The sequence below is a fragment of the Onychostruthus taczanowskii genome, unplaced genomic scaffold, assembly GCF_017590055.1.
Source record: "Onychostruthus taczanowskii isolate IOZ18803 unplaced genomic scaffold, ASM1759005v1 scaffold61, whole genome shotgun sequence".
NCBI classification, from domain to species: Eukaryota; Metazoa; Chordata; class Aves; order Passeriformes; family Passeridae; genus Onychostruthus; species Onychostruthus taczanowskii.
Genome location: NW_024503790.1, coordinates 825,035 through 839,864, shown reverse-complemented (window position 1 = coordinate 839,864; position 14,830 = coordinate 825,035). Strand labels below are relative to the sequence as shown.

The 14,830-nt window shown below is 55.2% G+C and overlaps 1 protein-coding gene across 1 annotated transcript; it reads right to left on the bottom strand.

Moving 5' to 3' along the window:
• Positions 1–1,782: 1,782 nt before the first annotated feature.
• RCC2 (regulator of chromosome condensation 2) lies at positions 1,783–14,446 on the bottom strand. The gene is made up of 11 exons (XM_041419828.1): positions 14,341–14,446; positions 12,191–12,334; positions 10,534–10,665; positions 9,842–9,930; positions 8,767–8,881; positions 8,041–8,207; positions 5,670–5,850; positions 4,777–4,882; positions 4,619–4,691; positions 4,083–4,160; positions 1,783–1,887 (listed from the first exon to the last, which is right to left on the bottom strand). Exons 1-11 carry the CDS (start codon positions 14,444–14,446, stop codon positions 1,783–1,785), a joined length of 1,296 nt encoding a protein of 431 aa, XP_041275762.1.
• Positions 14,447–14,830: the final 384 nt, after the last annotated feature.

The window sequence follows — 14,830 nt, the reverse complement described above, 5'->3', positions numbered from 1 at the left end:
TTCAAAGTTGAATTCATAGTAAGAACCAAACAAAAACCTAAGAATTAAAATGAGGAGAGTGATGAAATAAAAGAGAAAACAATGAAAAATAAAATAAAAATAAAACTTGAAGAAAAAAAAGGTAAAACTAAAAGCTGAATATTGAAAAATGAAGAAGCAAAGATGCCAAAAATCAGGGACTGAACGTGGAAAATGGGAATTTTTAAACTCCAACCGATGGAAGCCAAGGGTGGCTCCGGGGAATACAAAAATCCCGGGATCCTACCCCGGCCCCTCCTGGAGCCTTCCTGAGCTGGGAATTCCTCCGGAATGTGGGAATGGCCCCTTGGGAATGCAGGAATGGCACCCCTGGATCCTTCCCGAACCTGGGAATTCTCCGGGAATGACCCCTTGGGAATGACCCCCAAGGATCCTTCTTGAGATGGGAATTCCCCAGGAATACAGGAATGACCCCTTGGGAATGCAGGAATGGCATTTCAGGATCTTTCCCGAGGTGGGAATTCCTCAGGAATGCAGGAATGGCCCCTCTGGATCCTTCCCAGACTCGAGAATTCCCCGGGAATGGCCCCCCTGGATCCTTCCTCAACTTGGAAATTCCTCGGGAATGACCCTCCTGGACCCTTCCTGAACTCTGGAATTCCCCAGGAATGACCCTCAGGAATGCAGGAATGGCCCTCCTGGATCCTTCCCAAACCTGGGAATTCCTCAGGAATGTGTGAATGGCCCCTCTGGAATGTGGGAACAAACCCCCCACAGCTTTTGGGGCTCCAAGGGGGGTTTTGGGGATTCCCCACCCCCAAATCCTAAACATTGCTAAAAAAGCAGGATTTGGGATTTTCCCGCCGGCTTCTCTCCCTGGCTGGGATCTCCCGTCTCCAAACCTCCTGGAAAACAACTCCCGATCCCAAAAATTGACCAAAACCCATTTATTTTTTACTGCAAACTCCCCGAGCGCCGCCCCGGGGGAGATGGGAAGGAGCAAAAATCCATGGAAAAATCCAGGAGAATCCCTAAAAACGGCCCGAAGGGAGCGGGAATGGCGCGGGGCAGAGCTGGGCTCTGCTCCTGAAGGCACCTCGAGATTCCAGCACAGTGACCTGGCACGGAGGGAACTGGGAATGCGGGAATTCCGGCTGATCCCGGGCCAAACCATCCGCCAGAAGGAAAAAACTCCGAATTCCCAGGAAAAAAATTCCTTTGGGACTCCCCTCGTGATCCCTGAGATGTCCCCGGGGTGGGCGAGGGCGGGGAGCCTGGGAATGCTGCTGGGATGGGATCCGGGAATGCTTCTGGGATGGGATCTGGGATCCCTGCGGATGCTGGAGGGGTGGGAGGGGGAAATCCCGAAAACTGTAGCACCCAGAGTAGGGAAAACCAGCAAAAAATGGGAATACTGGGGGGAAAAAATGGGAATATAGGGGGAAAACCAGGCATTGGCGGCTGCTCTTTAGGGATCCCAGATCCCTAAAGGGATCCTAAGCCGGGATCAGATCCCCAAAGTGATCCCGAGCCGGCAGCCGCGGAGATTCGGGGCTGGAAAAATGGAAAACAGTAAAAAAAAGCTGCGGAAAAATACAAATAAAATAAAAAATAATTCAAGGGCAGGCCCTACAAAACCCGGGGCGGGACGTGCCGGAAAGCCCGGCTGCGGTCGGGAATTCCTAAAGCCGGGAATGGGGGTGGGAATGACCCCCCCGAGGGCTGGGAGTGCGGGAAAGGGGAGGGAGCACGGCGGCCGGGATGGAGAAGCGGGAGCAGGATCGGGATTGGGATCGGGGCCCCTCAGAGGGTGCGGGGGTTGTACTCCGGCAGCTTCCGCAGCTTCTCCTGCTCCGCCTCCGACTCGTCCCGGGCGATCACCAGAGAGTGGGAATAGCCCATGGCCACCTGGAACGGGAACAGGAATGGGTCAGCTGGGAGTGGGAATAGCCCATGGCCACCTGGAACGGGAACAGGAATGGGTCAGCTGGGAGTGGGAATAGCCCGTGGCCACCTGGGAGTGGGAATAGCCCAAGGCCGCTTGGAATGGGAACAGTCAGCTGGGAGTAGGAATAGCCCGTGGCCACCTGGAACGGGAACAGGAATGGGTCAGCTGGGAGTGGGAATAGCCCAAGGGGACCTGGAATGGGAATGGGAACAGTCAGCTGGGAGTGGGAATAGCCCAAGGGGACCTGGAATGGGAATGGGAACAGTCAGCTGGGAGTGGGAATAGCCCAAGGGGACCTGGAATGGGAATGGGAACAGTCAGCTGGGAGTGGGAATAGCCCAAGGGGACCTGGAATGGGAATGGGAACAGTCAGCTGGGAGTGGGAATAGCCCAAGGGGACCTGGAATGGGAATGGGAACAGTCAGCTGGGAGTGGGAATAGCCCAAGGGGACCTGGAATGGGAATGGGAACAGTCAGCTGGGAGTGGGAATAGCCCAAGGGGACCTGGAATGGGAATGGGAACAGTCAGCTGGGAGTGGGAATAGCCCAAGGGGACCTGGAATGGGAATGGGAACAGTCAGCTGGGAGTGGGAATAGCCCAAGGGGACCTGGAATGGGAATGGGAACAGTCAGCTGGGAGTGGGAATAGCCCAAGGGGACCTGGAATGGGAATGGGAACAGTCAGCTGGGAGGGGGAATAGCCCATGGCCACCTGGAACGGGAATGGGTCAGCTGGGAATAGCCCATGGCCACCTGGAATGGGAATGGGCCAGCTGGAATAGGAATGGGCCAGCTGGAATAGGAATGGGCCAGCTGGGAGTGGGAATAGCCCAAGGCCACTTGGAATGGGAATGGGAACAGTCAGCTGGGAGTGGGAATAGCCCGTGGCCAACTGGAACGGGAATGGGCCAGCTGGAATAGGAATGGGCCAGCTGGGAGTGGGAATGCCCATGGAACTGGGAATGGGTCAGCTGGGAGTGGGAATGCCCATGGAACTGGGAATGGGTCAGCTGGGAGTGGGAATGCCCATGGAACTGGGAAGGGTCACCTGGGAGCAGACACTGCCCATGGAAAAGTAAACGGGGAGCTGAGGGGATCTGGAGCCTTCCTGGGGATCCCTCCTGGGGATCCTCCCACGTGCTGAGATCCAGGCTGGGCTGGAGCATCCCAAGGGAGTTTTAGGGAAGGGCCCTGCACCCCCTGCAGGGCACCCACGGGTGTCACAAGCTGGCACGGCCTCAGCCCCAGGATTTGTCCTCCCACATCACCCATGGGTGTGATGGGCTGGGCACAGCCTCAGTGTCCCTGTTTATTTTGGGGAATGGAACCCATTGTCATTGGCTGGGCACAGCCTCAGTGTCCCTGTTTATTTTGGGGAATGGAACCCATTGTCATTGGCTGGGCACAGCCTCAGTGTCCCTGTTTATTTTGGGGAATGGAACCCATTGTCATTGGCTGGGCACAGCCTCAGTGTCCCTGTTTATTTTGGAGAATGGATCCCAGAGTCATGAGTTGTGTATGGCCTCAGCCCCTGGGTTTATTTAAAGGGGGATTCATGCACATCGTCCATGGGTGTCGTGGGCTGTGTATGGCCTCAGTTTCCCTGTTTGTTTTAGGGGAGGGCCCCATGGATGTGATGAGTTGTGCACAACCTCAGTTTCCCCGTTTATTTTAGGGAACAGCCCCTGGTGTCCTGCCTCCATCACCCCACAGGTGTGATGAGCTGTGTACAGCCTCAGCTGCCCTGTTTATTTTAGGGGAGGGGCCCCATGCATGTCACGAGCTGGGCACGGCCTCAGTTTCCCTGTTTATTTTAGGGAACAGCTCCATGCGCCCTCTCCATGACCCCATGGATGTGATGAGTTGGGCACAGCCTCAGTTTCCCTGTTTATTTTAGGGAATAGCCTCAGTTTCCCTGTTTATTTTAGGGAATGGCCCCACGTGATCCCTCTCCATCACCCCACGGATGTCACGAGCTGGGCATGGCCTCAGCCCCTGGGTTTACCTAAGGGGAGGGTCCCCCCTCCCTCACCCCACAGGTGTGATGAGCTGGCCATGGCCTCAGCCACCCCAAATGATGTCCACCCCCTCACCCCACAGGTGGGATGAGCCCCCCTGTGCATCCCCCACCCCAAGCCCTGTGGGGTCCCCTCACCTGCTCGGTGTAGATCCCGTCCAGGGTTTTCACCTCCTGCGCCGCCGTGGACGATTTGGGTTTGTGGTCCCCATATCCCTGTGGGAACATCCCATGGACAGGGAACAGTCAGTGGGGTTTGGGGGATTTGGGATGTCCCTTTGGGGGATTTGGGTTTGTGGTCCCCATATCCCTGTGGGAACATCCCAAGGACAGGGAATGCTCAGTGGGGCCAGAGGGGCCAGGTCTCAGGGTTTGAGGGATTTGGGGTGTCCATCTTGGGTTCTCTGGTGGATTTGGGGTGACTGTCTGGGATTTTTGGGGTGTCATTTGGTACCAGCTCCCTGAAGGTGGGTGAGGGCCCCCAGCTGATGATGGGTTCGGGGTGTCAGTTTGGGGGATTTGGGTTTTTATTTGGGGTTTTTTGGGATGCTGTTTGGGGTTTTATTTGGGGTGTCATTTGGAGTTTTTGGGATGCTGTTTGGGGTTTTATTTGGGGTGTCATTTGGGGTTTTTGGGATGCTGTTTGGGGTTTTATTTGGGGTGTCATTCAGTACCAGCTCCCCGAAGGTGGGCGAGGGCCCCCAGCTGATGGTGCTCTCGTCGGCCGCCACGATGACGGAGCTCTTCCTGCAAGGGAGGCAATCCCTGATCCCTGAGTGTCCCAGCACTCCAAATCCCGGGATGGGGTGGGAATTCCCAGAGCTGCACTCACCCGCAGGCCAGGCTGCGGATCTTCCACCCACACAGATCCTGCACAGCCTTGGGGTACATGGTGGATTCCCGGGAGGTGTTGGTGGCGCCCCAGAAGAACAATCCACCTGCAAGGGAGCATGTCAGGGCACGGATCCCAGAATTCCCAAATCCTGGGAATCCCACCTGTCAGGGATCCCAGGAATCCCACCTGTCAGGGCCTGGATCCCAGAATTCCCAATCCCAGGAATCCCACCTGTCAGGGCCTGGATCCCCCAGAATTCTTGATCCTGGGAATCCCACCTGTCAGGGCACAGATCCCAGAATTCCCAAATCCTGGGAATTCCAACTGTCAGGGCACAGATTCCCCGGGATTCCCAATGCTGGGAATCCCACCCGTCGGGTAACAGCTTCCCCCAGCATTCCCAATTCCTGGGATCCCTGGGATCCCAGCTGTCAGGCCACGGCTCCCTGAGAATTCCCAGATCCTGGGATCTCAAGATTCCCACCTGTCTTGGCTCTCCTGCAGCATTCCCAAATCCCACCTGTCAGGTCACAGCTCCCCCAGCATTCCCAGACCTCAAGATCCTAGGAATCCCACAGCCTGCCCAGCATTCCCAAATCCTGGGATCCTGGGAATCCCACCTCCCCCACTGACAGCTGTCCCCCAGCATTCCCAAATCCCAGATCCTGCATTCCCACCTGTCCCGCTGCCATCTCCCCCAGCATTCCCAAATCCCGAATCCCAGGTTCCCACCTGTCTTGCTGAAGGCTCCCCTAGCATTCCAAAATGCTGGGATCTTGCATTCCCACCTGTCCCGCTGCAATCTCCCCCAGCATTCCCAAATCCCAGATCCTGCATTCCCACCTGTCCCGCTGCCATCCCCCCCGGCATTCCCGAATCCCGTACCCCACCTGTCTCGCTGACGGCGAAGGAGCAGGTGTATCCCGCGTAGATCTGGGCGGCGCCGCGTCCCGGGAAGTCGAAGAGCTTCACCAGCCTGGGAACCATCTCGTCCTTCTGCTCCGCGTGGCCCAGGCGCCCGTAGCCCCCAAAGCCCCAGGAGAACACGCGCTTCTGGGAATCCAGCACCAGCTGGGAGAGAGGGAGCAGGGCCTCAGAGATCCCAGATCCCAAACCTCAAATCCCAAATCCCAAATCCCAGATCCCAGGAAAAGACACGCTTCTGGGAATCCAGCACCAGCTGGGAGAGAGGGAGCAGGGCCTCAGAGATCCCAGATCTCAGATCCCAAACCTCAAATCCCAGATCCCAGGAAAAGACACGCTTCTGGGAATCCAGCACCAGCTGGGAGAGAGGGAGCAGGGCCTCAGAGATCCCAGATCCCAAATCCCAAACCCCAAATCTCCAGGAGAACATGTGCTTCTGGGAGTCCAGCACCAGCTGGGACAGGGGAAAACAGCCTCAGAGACCCCAAATCCCCAATCCCAAACCCTAAATCCCAGGAAAAGACCATTCCTGCCCAGGAAAAGACATGCTTCTGAGAATCCAGCACCAACTGGGAGAGAGGGAGCAGGGCCTCAGAGATCCCAGATCCCAAATCCCAAACCCCAAACCCCCAGGAGAACATGTGCTTCAGAGACCCCAAATCCCCAATCCCAAGCCCTAAATCCCAGAAAAAGACCATTCCTGGGAATCCAGCAGCACCTGGGAGACAGGGAGCAAGGCCTCGGAGATCCCAAATCCCAAACCCCAAATCCCTAGGAGAAGCTGCACTTCTGGGAATCCAGCACCAGCTGGGATGGGGGAAAACAGCCTCAGAGACCCCAAATCCCAAACACCAAAAAAAGACACACTACTGGGAATGCAGCCTCAGAGGGGATGGGAGGAGCAGAGGCTGAGAGCTGGTGTCTCCTGTTCCCGTCCATTCCTCCTCTGCCATTCCCATTCCTGCTCTCCCATTCCCATTCTCTCATTCCTGCACCCATTCCCATTCCCATTCCTGATCCCATTCCATACTGTGTGGTTGGCCCTGCAGGCCACATCCCTGATCCATCCCCATTATCCTGATCCCATATTCCCATGTCCCATACCAGGTGGTTGGCCCGGCAGGCCCCATCCCTGACCCATTCCTGTTTTCTCGATCCCATTATCCCACATTCCCATATTCCCATGTCCCATAACATGTGGTTGGCCCCACAGGCCATGCCCCTGACCCATTCCCATTATCCTGATCCCATATTCCCAATCGCATATTCCCATTATCCCATACTCCTGTGTCCCGTACTGTGTGGCTGGCCCCACAGGCCCCATCCCTGACCCATTCCTGTTTTCTCGATCCCATTATCCCACATTCCCATATTCCCATGTCCCATACCAGGTGGTTGGCCCGGCAGGCCCCATCCCTGACCCATTCCTGTTTTCTCGATCCCATTATCCCACATTCCCATATTCCCATGTCCCATACCATGTGGCTGGCCCCACAGGCCCCGGCCCTGACCCAATTCCATTATCCCAATCCCACATTCCCATGTCCCGTCCCATGTGGCTGGCCCCACAGGCCCCGGCCCTGACCCAATTCCATTATCCCAATCCCACATTCCCATGTCCCGTCCCATGTGGCTGGCCCCACAGGCCCTGTCCCTGACCCAATTCCATTATCCCAATCCCACATTCCCATGTCCCATACCATGTGGCTGGCCCCGCAGGCCCCATCCCTGACCCCCTCCCATTATCCCAATCCCACATTCCCGTGTTCTGTACCATGTGGCTGGCCCCACAGGCCCCATCCCTGACCCACTCCCATTATCCCAATCCCAATTCCCGTGTTCTGTACCATGTGGCTGGCCCCGCAGACCTCATCCCTGACCCACTCCCATTATCCCAATCCCACATTCCCGTGTTCTGTACCATGTGGCTGGCCCCGCAGACCCCATCCCTGACCCACTCCCATTATCTCAATCCCATTATCTCATATTCCCATGGCCCGTACCGTGTGGTTGGCCCCACAGGCCATGTTCCTGACCCATTCCCATTATCCTGGTCCCATATTCCCAATCGCATATTCCCATTATCCCATACTCCTGTGTCCCGTACCATGTGGCTGGCCCCGCAGACCCCATCCTTGACCCACTCCCATTATCCCAATCCCACATTCCCGTGTTCTGTACCATGTGGCTGGCCCCGCAGACCCCATCCCTGACCCACTCCCATTATCCCAATCCCACATTCCCGTGTTCTGTACCATGTGGCTGGCCCCGCAGACCCCGTCCCTGACCCCCTCCCATTATCCCGATCCCATTATCTCACATTCCCGTGTCCCGTACCGTGTGGTTGGCCCCGCAGGCCACGTCCCTGACCACGACGTTGGGCACGGGCAGCACCTGGCCGTCCTTGGTGCGCTCCACGAAGAGCGCCACGCGCCGCGGCAGCAGCTCGCAGTCGTACTCGATGCGCTGCGCCCGCGCGATGAACTTCCCGTCGGAATTGTGGCCTGCAACGGGAACGGGGCACGGCCAGCCTGAGCATCCTGCGGGGTCATCCCGAACTGCCCCGGTCCCATGGGATCATCCTGAACTGCCCCTGTCCCATGGGATCATCCCGAACTGCCCCTGTCCCATGGGATCATCCTGAACTGCCCCGGTCCCATGGGATCATCCTGAACTGCCCCTGTCCCATGGGATCATCCCGAACTGCCCCAATCCCGTGCCATCATCCTGAACTGCCCCGTCCTGCGGGGTCACCCCGAACCACCCTGATCCTGTGGGGTCATCCGGAACTGCTCTGATTCCATGGGATCATCTGGAATTGCCCCATCCCACAGGGTGATCCCAAACTGCCCCCACCCCCCAGGATCATCCCAAACTGCCCCCATCCCACAAAGTGATCCCAAACCAGCCCATATCCCATGGGATGATCCCAAATCCCGTACCCAGCTGGCCGTACTCGGGGCACCCGAAGGAATACAGGTTCCCACAGGGTGATCCCATTCCCATGGGATGATCCCAAATCCCATTCCCATGGGGTGACCCCATAGATCCCAAATCCCGTACCCAGCTGGCCGTACTCGGGGCACCCGAAGGAATACAGGTTCCCCTTGCAGTCCATGACCATGCTGAACTCGGCCCCGCAGCCCAGCTTGGAGATCGGCTGCCCGTTGTACAGGATCTGTGAAAAACCAGGAATAGGGTCAGGAAATCCGGGAAAAAGGGAAAACGGGGTAAGAAAATCCAGGAAAATAGGATCAGAAACATGGGAGAAGGGGAAAAATGGGGATCAGAGGCACAGGAAAAGCCAGAAAAATGGGATCAGAAAAGCCAGGAAAAATGGGAATCAGAGACACAGGAAAAGCCAGAAAAATGGGATCAGAAAAACTGGGAAAAATGGGGAATTTCCACGCGAAATCCCTGATTGTCAGGAAAAATGGGACCAAGGACATGGGAAGAGCTGGTAAAAAGGGATCAGGAAAACACGGGAAAAGCAGGAAAAATAGAATTGGAGAAACGTGGGAAGAGGGAAAAGAGGGGAATTTCCATGGGAAATCCTTCATCTGTGGGAAAAGCAGGAAAACAGGATTGAAAAATTTTGGAACAGGAAAAACCAGATCAGAAATGCAGGAGAAGTTTAAAAACAGGATCAGAAATGTGGGGAAAAGGTGAAAAAAATGAATTTCCAGGGGAAATTCCTGATCTGTAGGAAACCTGGAAAAACAGGATTGAAAAAACACAGGAAAAGCAGGAGAAAACAATCAAAAAACACAGGAAAAGGGAAAACTGAAGAATTTCCATGGGAAATCTGTAAGAAAAGCAAAAAAATTTGGATTGAAAAAATTCAAGAAAAGAGAAAAAAGGGGAATTTTCCACAGGAAATCCCTGACCTGCAGGAAAAGCTGGAAAAACAGGATAAAAAAATTTGGGAAACAGGAAAAAAAAAGCAACTTCCATCAGAAAATCCCTAAAATCTTCAAAAATTCCACTTCCAAATCCTAGCTTTTCCTCTCCCCACCGCAGCTGGGAACAGCTCCCGGCTGAGAGGGAATTGCACACCCCGAGGGGTTTTTAGCGAATTTGTCACTAAAAGCCCCAAAACCCCCAGATTTCCCCCAAATCCCGGGTTTGGGGTCCGTACCTGGGTGGGGCTGGGCACGGCGTCTGTCTGGTTCCCCAGCCCCAGCTGGCCCAGCTTGTTCTCCCCGAAGGCGAACACCGAGCCACTCTCTGCGGGGAAAATGGGAATTTTGGGGGGAAAACCGGGATTTTGGGACCATTCTCCCAGAATTCGCGGGCAAAGGGGGCAGATTTGGGGGGAAAAGGGGCAGATTTTGAAGGAAAAGGGGTGGATTTGGGGGCAAAAGGGGAAGACTTTGGGGCAGGTTTCCCAGAATTTGGGGCAAAAGGAGCAGATTTAGGGGCAATTTTCCCAAATTTTTGGGAAAAAGGGGTGGATTTGGGACAAAAAGGGTGGATTTTGGGGGTGAAAGGGGTGGATTTGGGGCAGTTTTCCCAGGATTTTGGGGGTGAAAGGGGTGCATTTGGGGCAGCTTTCAGATCAGGGCAGTTTCCTGGGACTGGGCAGTTTGCTGGGATGGGGCCGTTTTGCAGGATCAGGCCGTTTCCCAGGATCCAGGGCCATTTCCCAGGATTAGCCCTGTTTCCTGGGATCCAAGACCATTTCCCAGGATCAGCCCTGTTTCCTGGGATCCAAGGCCATTTCCCAGGATCAGCCCCGTTTCCCAGGATCAGCCCCGTTCCCCAGGATCCAGAGCCATTTCCGGATCCAGCCCCGTGTCCCGGGATGCGGCGTGTCCCGTGTCTCCGTACCGGTCAGTGCCAGGGTGTGGTTCCTGCCGCAGGCGGCCGCCACGATGGCCTCGCCGCCCAGCGCCTCGATCGGCCGCGGCGCCTCCACGCGCTTCGTGTCGCCATGGCCCAGCTGCCCCTTCTCGTTCCGCCCTGCGGGATCCCAAAAATCCCGGAGTCACAGGGGCTCACAGCTGATCCCAGAATCCCAGGGGTTTCCTCTGATCTCGTTATCCCAGGGCTTCCCGCTGATCCCACTATCCCGGGGTTCCCAATGATCCCCCCCTCTCAGGGGGAGTTCTTGAGATGGATCCCACTGTCCCACAGGGGTGCCCAGGATGGATCCCATTATCCCAGTTTGGTTCCCAGGTGGATCCCGGTTTGGTTCCCAAGATGGATCCGGCTCTCCCGGCTGGGTTCCCAGGATGGATTCCTGCTATCCCAAGGGGTTCCCAGGATGGATCCTGCTCTCCCAGCCCGGTTCCTGGGATGGATTCTGCTCTCACAGGGGGGTTCCCGGGATAGATCCTGCTATCCCAGTTTGGTTCCTGGGCTGATCCCACTCTCTCAGGGGGGTTCCCAGGATGGATCCCGTTATCCCAGCCCCATTCCCTGGATGGATCCCGCTCTCCCAGCTGTGTTCCCAGGATGGAGCCTGCTCTCCCAGGAGGTTCCCACGACAGATCCCATTATCACAGCCCAGTTCCTGGGATGGATCCTGCTCTCCCAGGGGGGTTCCTGGGATGGATCCTGCTCTCCCAGCTGGATTCCCGGGATAGATCCTGCTCTCCTGGGGTGTGTTCCCGGGATGGATCCCGCCCTCCCAGGGGGTTCCCGGGATGGAGCCCACTCTCCCAGATGGGTTCCCAGGACGGATCCCATTATCACAGCCCAGTTCCTGGGATGGATCCTGCTCTCCCAGCTGGGTTCCCGGGATGGAGCCCGCTCTCCCAGGGGGTTCCCGGGATGGAGCCCGCTCTCCCAGGGGGGTCCCGGGATGGATCCTGCTCTCCCAGGGGGTTCCAGGGCTGGATCCCGCTCTCCCGGCTGGGTTCCCGGGATGGAGCCCGCTCTCCCGGCTGGGTTCCCAGGATGGAGCCCGCTCTCCCAGGAGGTTCCCAGGACAGATCCCATTATCACAGCCCAGTTCCTGGGATGGATCCTGCTCTCCCAGGGGGGTTCCTGGGATGGATCCTGCTCTCCCAGCTGGATTCCCGGGATAGATCCTGCTCTCCTGGGGTGTGTTCCCGGGATGGATCCCGCCCTCCCAGGGGGTTCCCGGGATGGAGCCCACTCTCCCAGATGGGTTCCCAGGACGGATCCCATTATCACAGCCCAGTTCCTGGGATGGATCCTGCTCTCCCAGGGGGTTCCCGGGATGGAGCCCGCTCTCCCCGGGGGTTCCCGGGATGGAGCCCGCTCTCCCAGGGGGGTCCCGGGATGGATCCTGCTCTCCCAGGGGGGTTCCCGGGAAGGCTCCTGCTCTCCTGGGGGGGGTTCCCAGGATGGAGCCCGCTATCCCAGCTGGGTTCCCGGGATGGATCCCGCTCTCCCAGGGGGTTCCTGGGATGGATCCTGCTCTCCCAGGGGGTTCCCGGGATGGAGCCCGCTCTCCCAGGGGGTTCCTGGGATGGATCCTGCTCTCCCGGCTGGGTTCCCGGGATGGATCCCCGCTCACCCCAGCTCCAGAGCTTGCCCTCGGCCGTGATCAGCAGGCTGTGCGCGGCGCAGGGCCCCGACACCACCGAGCGCACGCGCAGCCCCCCCAGGCTCCCGTAGCGGTGCGGCCCCCACAGGTTCTGGCCCAGGTTCCGGTACGCCGCTGGAAAACACCGGGAACGAGCGCGGGGTCAGCACCGGGAAACGCAGCTGGGAAAAGAACGAGCTGGGAAAAGCAGCCGGGAAAAGAGTACGGGAAATTCATCCAGGAAAATCATCCAAAAAATCATCTCAGAAAATCCAGGAAAATAATCTGGAAAAATCTGGGAAAATCAGCCAGGAAAATCATCTGGGAATACTGGGAAAATAATCTGGGAAAATCCAGGAAAAATTCAGGAAAATCATCTGAGAAAATCCAGGAACATCTGGGAAAATCATCCAGGAAAATCCAGAAAATTTCAGGAAAATAATCCAGGAAAATCAACCAGGAAAATCATCTGGAATACTAGGAAAATCCAGGAAAATCATCCTGGAAAATCACCTGGGAAATCTGGGAATAGTGGGAAAACAATCCAGGAAAACAATCCAGGAAAATCATCCGGGATTCCGCAGGGCAGGGGCTGAGGGCGGATTTGGGGACAGAGCCGGGAAAGGGGGAACCACAGACAGGGGAGGGGCACAGCAGGGCTGGGCCACCCCAACCCTGCCCCAATGAGCGTGTCCAGCCCTGGCTGCTGCCCCAATTAACGAGTTATTAATTAATGAACCAATGCCACTGAGAGCAGGCGTGTTAATGAACTTTCCATGCACCCCTAATATGCAGGGGCTCCATAGCAGAGCTGGCGCCCCCCAAATTCTGGCCCAAATTAAAACCTAAAACTGTAACTCCTCCTCCAGCTTGTTAATTTTAAACATTAATTAATGTAAATACTAATTTTTAATATTAATTAAATATATCCCCTTAAAAGAAGGAAATCATTAATGAACTAAAAATGAAGCAGAGGCTTAATTTGGCTTTACAACAGAGCTGGCGCCCCTCAAACCTGCCCCAATTAAGGGGTGCAACTGTGGCTCCTCCCCCAGTAATTAATGAAAATGATTAATTAGGAATAGATAATCAGGAAAATGAATGAACTATAAAAACATTCCCAGTAAACAGAGTCTTTTTGCTTTGCCACAGGTCTGGTGTATTAAACTGTGTTAAATTAATGTACCAAACTGTGGCTCCTCCCCAATTTGCCACCTTTAAAATTAATTAGATGTTAAGATTAATTAAATATAAACACATGAAAAGAAGATCAACTGATAGACTATAAATGCATCCAAAATAAGCAAAGTCTTAATTTGGCTTTGCAGCAGAGCTGGTGGCCCCTCAAACCTGCCCTAATTAAGGGGTGAAACTGAGGCTCCTCCTCCAGTTAACTGATTGATTAACTAATTAGAACTACATAAAAACAATCAGCAAAATTAACAAACTATAAATGCATCAGAACCAAACAAAGCCCTAATGTGGCTCCGCTGGACACCCAGTGCACCCCAAATTCTGGCCGGAGTACGAGATGCCACTCCAGGTCATTAATTACAAATTAACACCAATTAATCACACTGCCACTAATGGGGGCCCTGCTCTGCCCCAATACATAATTAATAGCAATAATCACCCCTTAATGATCCCCTACCCTGTCCCAAAGCCTTCATTGATTACTAATTAATACCAATTAATCCCAAAACATTAATTAAGAATTAATTAATTAAGAATTAATACAAATTAATTAACAGACATTAGTGAGCCCCTATCCTGCCCCAAGCCCTTCATTGATTACTAATTAATACCAATTAATTAATCAGCTATTAAGGACCTCTACCCTGTCCCAAAACATTAATTACTAATTAACCTCAAATCAATACTAATTAATCACAGCCATTAATAAGCCCCTACCCTGCCCCACACCATTCATTGATTACTAATTAATACTAACTAATTAACAAGCCATTAATGAGCCCCTACCCTGCCCAAAGCCTTAGTTACTAATTAACAGCAGGTAATTAAGCAACCCTACCCTGCCCCACATGGTTCATTAATGACTAATTAACCAGTTAATTAGCCAGCCCTACCCTGCCCCACACCACTCATTAATGACTAATTAACCAGTTAATTAGCAGCCCTACCCTGCTGCTTGGGCACCTCCTTGCGGCCAATCAGGTCCCAGTTGGTGGCACCGAAGATCAGGAGCTGCCCCCGGCTCTTGGAGCCCTCGAGCTTCTGTGGGGACATGGGGACATCAGGGACATGGGGGGACACAGGGACATCAGGGACATGGGAGGATATGGAGGACTTCAGGGGTGAGTGGGATACTGGGGACATTGGGGACATCAGAGCTGTAGGGGACACAGGGGACATTGTGGGACATCAGGGATGTGGGGGACATGGGGGATACTGGGGACATCGTGGGGGATATTGGGGACATCAGGGATGTGGGGACCTGGGGGCATCAGGGCTGTGGAGATCATCAGGGATGTGGGGAACATGGGGACATCGTGGGACACTGGGGATTTGAGGGACACAGGACATCGGGGACATTGGGGATGGGACACGGGATGGGAGGGACACAGGACACTGGGGATGGGACATGGGATGGGAGGGACACAGGACACTGGG